At 42.3% G+C, this 11224-nt stretch overlaps 2 protein-coding genes across 2 annotated transcripts; both read left to right on the top strand.

The window, feature by feature from the left end:
- Positions 1-1877: 1877 nt before the first annotated feature.
- Positions 1878-8240, top strand: LOC104421679 (MLO-like protein 6). The gene is given in 16 exon segments (XM_010033718.3): positions 1878-2158; positions 2323-2380; positions 2902-3064; positions 3066-3153; positions 4143-4259; positions 4370-4430; positions 4622-4710; positions 5741-5815; positions 6109-6203; positions 6321-6370; positions 6481-6521; positions 6610-6783; positions 6897-6932; positions 7043-7110; positions 7217-7277; positions 7368-8240. Coding segments are annotated over 16 exon segments (1749 nt in total). The 5' UTR covers positions 1878-2035; the 3' UTR covers positions 7818-8240.
- A 2068-nt stretch (positions 8241-10308) lies between these two features.
- On the top strand, positions 10309-11116 carry LOC104421678 (protein transport protein Sec61 subunit beta). Its single transcript, XM_010033717.3, has one exon. It carries the CDS (start codon positions 10466-10468, stop codon positions 10799-10801), a length of 336 nt encoding a protein of 111 aa, XP_010032019.2. The 5' UTR covers positions 10309-10465; the 3' UTR covers positions 10802-11116.
- Positions 11117-11224: the final 108 nt, after the last annotated feature.

The raw sequence follows: 11224 nt of genomic DNA, 5'->3' as shown, positions 1-11224 counted from the left end.
TTAATTTATAGACCTCTACGTTTGCAGTGAAAATGGTATCATATATGTGTGTGTGTGTCTATACATAAGGTTTCACCGACCTTTGAAATGGCCAAGTCGCATACTCACTTTGGAAGAATAAAAACGTCAGTTTTCCTATTCTAAGTTATGTCTCTCTACATGTACATGTGCCACGTGGGGCTTATCTATATTACCCTAAACAAAACATTAAATCGTCTTTTATAGTGTTGCGAGATTAGGTAGTGATATGGATCGCATGAGTAGTCTATTCCTCAGGCCGAATTCTCCCGTGGAACAAGCCAAATTAAAAATTCTACCATCTTTTTTTTTTTGGGTCGATAATTATTCTATCATTATGTGCAGTGCTATTCGCATCTCCCTTTATTAAGGGAGGAGATTCGGTACGCAAATTTTATTACAAGAGTCGGTAAAGGAACTTTAAACATAATTCAAACCCATGTGAAGAATAATTAGGATCGAAGGCAAATTTCTTAACGCGCAAAAAGGCACTCATCCGCCGTATTGAGTTCTTATTGTCGGACCAAGACCGGGTCAGGTCAGGAGAATCAGAATACCACACAAAAAGACAAAACATATAATAATCGTCAAGGAGGGAAATGGACAATTATCGCAGGCCAACTCCCAATTAGTCAGTCAAGACTCCTGATTAAGTGGCCAGGAAGAAGGGGCTTCCCTATATTTTAATATAAAATTTGTTCCTTAGGCCCCACTTTATTAGTTAAAAGTCACCAATTTTGAATAGCCATAAATAGTAGGATAAAAAAATAAACACTTATGGACTAGTGCAAATCATTATCAACTACAAAAAATAAAAATAAAAATAAAATAAAATAAAAAAATCTCGTGAAGAATCTCAAATTGGTATAACTGTAACAAATTTATCTCAAATTGATTTTTTGACTACATAAAACCCTAAATTGATATACTTGTGATAAATTTGTTCGTTAAACTTGACTTGATAAACAAAAAAAACAACATTAAACATTTCATAGTCAAGGGACTTTATTAAACACGTACATGGAACAAATTAGAATTTAGAGATGATATTGCATATTGATCTAAGGTTTGGGACCACATAGAACATAATTAAAGTTTATGAATCATATTGCGTATATAGTAAAAGTTCAATTTATTATGTGTCGTTATCCTTTTTTAGTCTATGTAAATATCGTGGCTTACGCGCTTGAACTTTCTCCGTCCCGAAACATCGGAAACTTTCGCGGTACATAAATAATGGCGCGTGAATCAATGTCTAATTCTCTTACACTTTTCTAAAATTGGGACAGACCATGCAATAATCTTGTTGGCCGCGTCCTATCCCTTGTGTGGATTGATACTATAATCTCGTTGGCCGCGTCCAGAAAAAAAATGATCCATTTTTGCGTGCGAACCGCGTTCGAAATGCATTACTCTCGTAAGTTTTGGAGTACTTCGGGGAGGAAGCAATTAGGTGTGAATTTCCGGGGAGCGACTCCGACCAGGAGATGCCGTTCGCCGTTACGTTTTCGGCAAAGGGAACGGACAATCCTGTGGACGTCGTTGAGGGAGGGCGACGGGTTGACTCGCCCGCCTGAATTATCCGACGATGACTCATCTCGAGCAGTCAAAAATATGCACTCTTCTGGCTTCTTCTTTTTGCACTTATTATTATATTCCGATCAAGTCAACATCTCTTTCTCTCTCTCTCTCTCTACCGAATATGACGCGTACAGAGTCAAAAGTCGTCTTCTTCGCATTCCCCCTCCCGTCTTTCCCCGAACCCTAACTGCATATAAAACCCTCGACGGTCCTCGCACTCCATCCATCCATACACCCTCCTCTCCATTCTGTACCTTACCCAGTTACCACCACTCTCTCTCTCTCTCTCTCTCTCTCTGTGTATGTTCGTTGAGGCTTCTTCGACCTCTGCGTGAGGGAATTCCCAGAGCGTGCCTCAGTAGCTTTTCTGCTAAGGTATCTAGATCGACGAACGTGTTTCTGTAGCCAAGAGGGAGGAGAAAGGAGGGAGAAAGGAATGGCAGGGGACAGCGGAGGGAGATCGCTGGAGCAGACGCCGACGTGGGCGGTCGCCGTGGTCTGCTTCGTCCTCGTTCTGGTCTCCATCATCATCGAGCACATCATCCACCTCATCGGACAGGTTCGTTCCCTTCTTCCATCGCCGCCATCTCACGTCACACCCCAAAGGAAGAAGGATTCGCTATAAGTACGCATTGCGTGCGCGGTATCATACTCCCTTCCAAGGTGTTTGATGAAATTCATAGTGATGAAATAAATGAAACCCTTTGGCTTGTTTCTTGGCAGTGGTTGAAGAAGAAGCACAAGACAGCTCTTTATGAGGCGCTCGAGAAGATCAAATCAGGTGAATTTCAATTCAATCACCCACTTTTCTTTTCTTTTTTGTGGGGGTGGGGGGGGGTGGTAACGAGGGAATCATGAGACATATAATTGTCACAAAAAAGAAAAAAAACCAAAATTCCAACAGTACCAAACATACAAATTGTTCCATCGACATTATCGTTCAATATCCACGATCCTTGGAGTATCTATACTTTTTTTTTTCTATTTTTTTATTATTTTCTAACGAATATTAATTTCTACTTACATCGACACCAACAAATATGAAATATGTAAGAAAAAGGGTTAATGTCGATCGCGCATCCGATATTCATCAAATTTCATTTTGTCAACATTTTTCCCTTAGGCTTGCAAACTATCCGATCCACTTGCACCGGATCGGATGGCAAACTCGTTCCTCAATTTTTTTATTATTTTTATTTTGTTTCCCCTCTAAATTAAATTTAAAATTAATGTTAACTTTCAAAATTTTCTTTTGTGTGTTTTATTTATTTTTATTTATTTTTGTACTTTTTGTGGTTGTAGAGCTTATGCTTCTGGGGTTCATATCGCTGCTGCTCACGGTGGGGCAAGGTCTGATATCGAACATATGCATCTCGTCGGAGGTGGCCGCCACGTGGCATCCATGCGGCAAGTCCCATGAGCAAATGAAGAACAAGTCCCAAGGCCGCCCGATGACAAATCCAAGACCGTAAACTGCTCGCTCTCTCCGACTTCCCCGCCGGCGGCGTGCGCCGAGTTCTCGCCGGCGCCACCTACGATAAATGCGCAGCTAAGGTAAACCCAATCCAGAAACTTACATCAAGCAGTTATATACCGGACAAATTTTGGCGAATTCGATCTCAGGAACACGCTGTCCTCGTATCAACTCGATATATTCAAGGATTTTACTCCCGGAGGTGATACGATGTCATTTTCATCACCTCGCGAATATAATTCAAAATTTGCGAATGATTTTCTATTGTTCAGCCAACGAAATTCATTTTTTTAACGTACCGAGAGAAACCCATAATTTCATGAGATGATTCGAACCGAAACATCCTTCTGGGTCAATCATTGGATTCCGTGGCTGTGTCCATTGGTGATGTCAGCATGCAATGCATGTGCTTTGCTTACAGGTCTCCTCGAGACAAAAGCTGACTATTTCTCTTAATATTATTTTTTTTTTTGTATCACAAATTCTGAAATAATTATCCAAAAAGTCTTCAATTCAATCATAAATATTTTAATTGTGCCAATATAGTTCTAAACCACTTGATATTAGTCAATTTAGTTGTAAATCTTTTTTTGTGTTAATTTAATCTTACAATTTTCGAAAATTTGTCAATTTTCCTAAATTTATTATTTAGATATTTTGCTGAATGACTATATTGATAAATTTTCAAAAGTTTAAAACTGATTAAGTCTTCGTACAATAGGTTTTGGGGAGTTTTCTCCGCAACTTCTCATCTCAAGAATCGCGGAGATGCATTTTTCTAAGCTATTTGTATGTTTGTGTATATCCCAAAGAAAAACTTATTTTGACCAAGAACCTTACCAAAAAAAAAAAAAAAAACTTATTTTGACCAAGAAATATAGAGCTTATCCACATCATAGGTCTGAAGACGCGTGTTCTTAAAATGAATTGTCGAAAATGTCCTCGAATCGCGTCGCCGAACAGACTCGATCGTCTTTAGCTTAATTCGAAATCGATGAACTTTACATATTTTTACAATGATTTTTTTTTTTTAATATGGTATTGAAGTACGATGATTTTGAATCCTCAGGGCAAAGTGCCGTTCGTATCGGCGGACGGGATCCATCAGCTCCACATCTTCATCTTCGTCCTGGCCGTCTTCCACATCCTCTACTGCATTCTCACCATGGCCCTCGGCCGAGCCAAGGTACGTCGCGCCTCCCCGGTTTCCTCGTACATTCAGGACGCGTTCCTGTCGCCATCTCTGAACCTTGACGAGATCGAAAATCTCTCTCTAATGACTTCTTCTGGTCACAGATGAGGAGCTGGAAGGCGTGGGAGAAGGAGACCCGGACCACCGAGTACCAGTTCTCGCACGGTCAGTCCACTCATCCATCGCTTAGCAAACGTGTCGAACGCCCATTGGCTCGTCGCAATACGGGTGGCGATCGGTTCGGTCCGGTCCGCCACGTCATGCGACATCTTTCTTCTTCCTTTCGTTATAGCCGTCGAACGACATGTGTGCATGCACGTATAACACGTTGCGTTGATTTGCATGTATGGACGCAGATCCGGAGAGGTTCAGGTTCGCGAGGGAGACGTCGTTCGGGCGAAGGCACATGAGCTTCTGGACCAAGACCCCGGTCCTCATGTGGATCGTAAGCGCCAGCTCCTCTTTAGTTTTTATTTTCTATTTTCCTCTTTTTACCTTTCCAAACGGAATTGATTTCAAAATCGTTCTAGAAATAGGCACAACACGTAGCCCTTATCCCTTAAAGACGGTTGGAAATTTTAGATGATAGATAACCGTACGTTATAATCAAGCAAGACATAATCATTGGGGAACAAAATACTCATATGAAAAGAAAAAAGAAGAAATGGGTTAATATCATAAAAATTTCAAACCATTACACCTTTTTCGCTTATGCTTTCAACTAATTTTCATATCACCAAAAAAACTCAAAATGAAATGCACAAGCCACAAAATAAAAATCTCAAAGCTTAATTAATTTTGCCCTAATTCTCAATCTCAATTCATATTTTAGCCATGCCATTAAGATTTTTTGTGACCCCAAAATTAATTTGGGTTAAATGTAGTATGCAAGTACCGATTTGAGATTTTTTGTGACATGAAATTCAATTTAAAGTGAATACAGGGCAGGCGTACTAATTTGATGGTTCTCTAGAACACGGAAAATAGTTTTGGGTAAACATGTTATGGGTGTATTAAATATGAAATTTTCGGTAGCATTTAATCTAAGAAAAATAAAATAGATCCGACCTTCAAGGCCCATGTTGACTTCAACGATGTAGAAAATTTCCATTTCATTTCTTCTTTTTATTTTAATTATTTCGCATACCGTTGATAATGAAATATATATGAAAGGGCTAAACAACGGTCTTCGTATTCCAACTCATGCATTTGACACGTACTTCCCAATATATGGCCCCACTTTAATGACGTTCAGACCATTTCAAAAGGTTTGACTTCCTCATCGGCCACTTGTTCTCTTCATCGTTGAATGTGTTTTTGGCCTTTTCTTGAATTCTAATTTCAATTTACTCTTAAAACTTTTGGCGTTTTCTGAAGGAGGACGTTCGAGTTCATATAGATGAGAACTCGTCATCCAGACTTATCCATAATTTATTTAATTTGTTTATTCGTTACTCATATAATATTTTTGGCAGGTTTGTTTCTTCAGACAATTCGTGAGATCTGTTCCAAAAGTAGATTACTTGACTTTGAGACACGGCTTTATCACGGTAAGTCCTTTTTTTCTTTTGTTTTAATTCTATCTCTAATTAATTTATTGTATTTGAGTGCACACATTCTAAATTATGGTTAATTAAATGATTAGTTCAAACGGGTTACGTTATATAATATTCCCGAACTTGAATTAATGGAATGATAACATTGATAATTGAACATAGTTCGGGAATAAGTTAAATATATATAAAAAATTTAGGGATCACATTGCATATTGAATTAAAATTTATTAATTGCATATTGATTCAAAATTCATGGACCATTTGTATTAATTAATTCCCTTTTTCAGGCACATTTGGCTCCCCAAAGCCACGTGAAGTTCGATTTTCAGAAATACATAAAGAGATCTCTAGAAGAGGACTTTAAGGTGGTCGTAGGGATCAGGTTGGTGCTGGAAATCTTTTGGCTACTAATGAATTACCCCTTCTATCGTCTAATTTTGCCTTGAACGTCCTATACACTACTCGACTGACCAGTCATGTTGCCTTTTTCGATCTTCAGCCCTCCGATATGGTTTTTCGCAGTTCTGTTCCTGCTCTTCAATACCCACGGTACGGAAATTTTTGATGATCACAAAGAAATTGCCAATTTATCGATGCCGCGTGCCCGGATGTTGCACTGATTCTAAGTTTCTAACTATGCTTTCTTTTGCCACGATCAGGCTGGTATTCTTATCTGTGGCTCCCCTTCATCCCACTGATTGTAAGTTCTGACTTTGGTATTGATACCGAAAAGGCAATGTCTTTGTGCTTCGTTAGTGAAATTGAGCGGTCGATGGTTGGACCTGCAGATCATACTTCTGGTCGGGACCAAGCTGCAGGTGATCATAACCAAAATGGGGCTCCGGATACAAGAGAGGGGGCAGGTCGTGAAGGGCGTGCCAGTCGTCGAACCCGGCGACGACCTCTTCTGGTTCAACCGGCCACGCCTCATCCTCTACCTCATCAATTTCGTTCTCTTTCAGGTAACGTCGTGAGTATCTTACTGGCGCGTGCGTGTGTGCACGGCGATCCCGGTTATTTTCTCTGAAGCTGGACTTAGAAAATCTCACTGTCTCTCAACCTTCATTATCTGCAGAATGCTTTTCAGCTTGCCTTCTTTGTTTGGACTTCGGTAAGAACATTTCTGATTCTTCTTCAATACGAGTTACAGATGGGCCAAGAATTTCGCTGTTCAGTTAGTCTCTCCGATCGAATTAACGCGACTCCTTTCCATCTTTTCAGTATGAATTCGGAATAAAATCTTGCTTTCATGAGCACACGGAAGATAGAATAATCAGAATCTCAATGGGGTTAGTAACATCATCATCACAGAAAGTCCTGGGATCTTGATTTTACTCACGTTCTTGTTCTTGGCAAGACTAACCCAGCTGGTGATCTTCTCCTTATTAATTTCAGGGTCCTCATTCAGATTCTGTGCAGCTATGTCACGCTTCCTCTATATGCCCTCGTGACACAGGTAACGGAACGGCATTTTTGATCTCGCAGTTTTCGGGTCAAAAATTTTGGAGTCGTAGGTTTAAATTTACCAATGCTTGGATTGAAACAGATGGGGTCGACGATGAAGCCTACCATATTCAACGAGAGAGTTGCCACGGCCTTGCGGAACTGGCATCATAGTGCCAAGAAGCACATCAAGCAAAACAAAGGCTCCGTGACGCCCATGTCCAGCAGGCCGGCCACGCCTTCGCATCACATGTCCCCGGTGCACCTCTTGCGCCACTACCGCAGCGAAATGGACAGCATGCACACGTCCCCGAGGCTATCCAACTTCGATGTGGATCAGCACGACAACGAATCTCCGTCCCCGACCCATCTCCACCAGGGCGAAGGGTCATCTTTCCACAATAATCCCAACACGGAACAAGGTGCGGTCGACCGTGAAAGAGCAGTCCAATTGGCTTCCATTCCTCAGCCAACATCGCGGGTGCAGCACGAGATAGAGATAGACATCGTTCCGAAAGACTTTTCATTTGAGACTAAAAGCGGGGCTAGTTGAGGGGTTTTCCAGGTATAAATGGTACAAATTTTGACCACCAAAGTCACTGGTGATGGATCAAGTCGAAATTCGCGAGTGAAGACTCGGGCTAACCAATTTGAATCGGAGGTCATAGCTTGGTGAATCTTCAAGGATCGACAGATAACAACAGGTTACTAAGACACGAGGATCAGAGTTTACCGTTCGTACCTTAAAATTCAGGCTTGTAAATTGGTGAAATATAGGCAAACAAACTAAACTTGAGTAATAAAGTAGCAGTTGCTATCACTGTACTTCTTAGACCTTCTTTCATTTTATTTTTATTTTTACAACACTTCCTGGCAGGAGCTAAGATTCATTGGGCTCCGCTTGCTGATGCTACAGAAGAAGAGAAATAAGCTATTCGCACACATAATGCTACTGTGATGTTCTTTTTTTCGTCGATTGATCAATTACTCCATCAAATCATTTCAACTTAGCATCAGTTAGCAGAGCACCTGTCTTCTGCCTTTCTGCACAATGATCGATCCTCGGTCTTCTTCCTTTAAATTTTCTTGGGGTCAAGAAAGACTTTTTGTGACATTCTTAAATTAATTCCCTCAAATATTGTCCAATTTAACTAGTCCCATACAAAGTGAGCTTTTCGATTTTGTCTTTTGATGTACAGGCAGGCACTAGGACACATCCTGATAGTGCTTTAGCTCTTGCTCAATTAACTTTCAAATTCTAAAGCAAAATTTGCCATTACATCAAAATGCACACTCATGAATTACTTCCAATTTTTACATATGTATCTCAAAATTCGTCTTCCTTGTTTGGTATAATTCGGTTCATTCTTACCCATTTCGTCATCTTAAAAGCTTGTCAGGAGCTGTTCCTTATCTAAATCCTCTAATCTCAACAATCACTCCCCCATTCTCATCGGATCAGGTCGTTACATTTTGCCATTTCATTGTGTAGATTAGGTCAAGTGCAAAAGCTATAGGGGAACCTGGTTGGACTTTGGAGAGCACCACCCCTATCGATCTTGACGATTCCAAATCGATTGCATTTTGTCGTCAGTGTTTTCTCAAGATGGAGAACCGGAATAGCAGCAGACCGACGGTCGCTTTCTGCTAGATAAGAAGGATCGCAAACTGACAGTGACAGGCAATGCGAGCAGCAGGCCCGACCCAGCGCCTTGGGAAAAGGACTGCCTTACCGACGGTGCCCACTGTTTCGTCCCTCGAAGTTCGTGCGGATAAAAGTCCGTTCTAACTTTTCCGCCGTCGTCGCATATAAACAAGCATGTCCGCACCGCAGCACCAGAAGCTCAGTCGCCTCGGCCCGTCGAGTTACAGTTCGTAACGGGGAGAACGACGGAAGGAGAGAGACGCACGAATGGAGGCTCCGCTGGTGCCGGCGTTGCTGGGGAAACTGGTCCGACATTGCTACGCACTCGTCTGTCTGGGCGTCATCATTGCGTCGGCAACAGTCTCCCACTACGTGTACCAGATCGATGCCCCCGAGTGCCCCCGCCAAGCTCCGCCCTCAGCACCTTCGCCCCAGCCCGAGCCGAGCTGACGAGATGCAGTGCAGCTAATATATAGTTGGGAAGAGATCTGATCAATGATCTGTCCGGATTTTCATTGTTTCCTCTGGTCTAACGCCTTTCTTGAGCTAATTTGACTTGGCTTTGTTTCTGCTTGCATCCCTTTCGTCATAATGCTCAATGCTGTACAGGACAACTATCGTTGTATGCATAGTCTTCTTGCTGGTTAATTTCATAGCTCAAGTTTAAGTACGCATTTACCTTTCTAATGCTTAAAGATAACGTTGAAGATCTGAAATTTAATTTAGTTTACCGGAAAAGAATGAAATCTTTAGGCCATGATATACATATTTGTATGTTTATTTATGGCATTACGTACGTGTTGGAAGGTCTCGTACCCGCATTCCTAGAGGGGAGAAAGAAGTACTTGCGAAATGTAAAATATTTTCCAATGTACATGCTGATTAACTTCTAATCATTGGGCTTTCATCAGCTTGCATGAAACAAATTTTAATAAAGGAAAGAAAATAGTTTTGACCCTGTGGACAAAAGATTTTAACAAATTTAGCCGACCACCTTGCATTTAAAGCATTTCAATCTATTTGATGAATGATGTTTTTCTTCCGCATATTTTATTGCATATTTAGAAATGTCGCATGCCCTATGATTTAGCAATTAGGTGCATGTAGTTACAACTATACATATGCAATTACAATATAACGAACTTGATTCTTTAAAAGGGACTTTCAGTTACTCATCCTCGATTTCCTTTGTGCCATTTTCTTGAAATTACTGGCTTCAAACTTGGGCGTGGAGCATTTACTATTAATTATGCGAAGTTAATGGAACAAAGAAATCTTTTCGAGGACTCGCACGTTTGTAATTATCCTGTTCTTATCTCGTAAATGAAGTGATGTTTATCAACAAGATGGATTAAAAAAAAGCTCATTATAAAATGCCCAAGTTGCCCCCCGCTGACCTCATTTATCACCGTCCGCCCTAAACCTCGTTTCGCTCTGTCTGTCGGTCACTCTCTCGTCGACAAAGTCGCAACCACCTCGACGGCTCATCAAATCTCGCGCATCCAATCCAACCCTTCTCTCCCTCTCTCTCGATCTCGATCTCGATCGCGGCATCCATGGCTAGAGGCTCGTCCCAGTCCCAGTCGGCGTCCTCCGTCACCTCCCGCCCCGGCATGATGGCCCCCCGCGGCTCCGCCGCCGCGGCCGCCGGCATGCGCCGACGGAGGCTCGGTGGTGGAGGCGGCGGCGCTGCTGCGGGGGGCGGCTCCGGAGGCCTGAGCGGCGGCGGCGGCGGGGGGACCAACATGCTGCGGTTCTACACCGACGACGCCCCGGGGCTCAAGATCTCGCCGACGGTGGTGCTCGTCATGAGCCTCTGCTTCATCGGCTTCGTCACCGCCCTCCACGTCTTCGGCAAGCTCTACCGCTACAAGTCCGGCCCCGGCGCCTGATCCCCGCCCCTCCAGGTCACGATCGCCGCCCTCTTAACCCTGATTAGCGTAATCCGGAATTCGATCGCCATGTTTAGCGAGGTCCATGATGACACTGACTGGGGGCCTGCTGTTGACTGAATGACACGAGCGCGGTTTTGTCTGTTCTCTGTTCTCTGTTCTCTTACTGTAGAAAACTTTGCGGTAGAACTTTGGTGTTTCCGAGTCGCTTTGAGCTGATCTGTTTGGTGTTTGATGAAAAAAGAGGGGTCTTTTTCTTAGTGTAATCAATCCCGGCAACGAGTGATTTGGTTCAATTGCTCTTTTCCTTCGTCACGTTTCCATCGAATGCGATGTAGACAAATTGCCATACTCTGCTCCTGATCTGATGTCGCAAAAGTGGGCAAATTGCTACACTCCGTTCCTGATCTGATACGCCGTTTG

Source organism: Eucalyptus grandis, chromosome 10 (genome assembly GCF_016545825.1).
Source record: "Eucalyptus grandis isolate ANBG69807.140 chromosome 10, ASM1654582v1, whole genome shotgun sequence".
Classification (NCBI taxonomy): domain Eukaryota; kingdom Viridiplantae; phylum Streptophyta; class Magnoliopsida; order Myrtales; family Myrtaceae; genus Eucalyptus; species Eucalyptus grandis.
The sequence above is the reverse complement of the archived record's forward strand: the minus strand, read 5'-3'. Positions and strand labels throughout refer to the sequence as shown.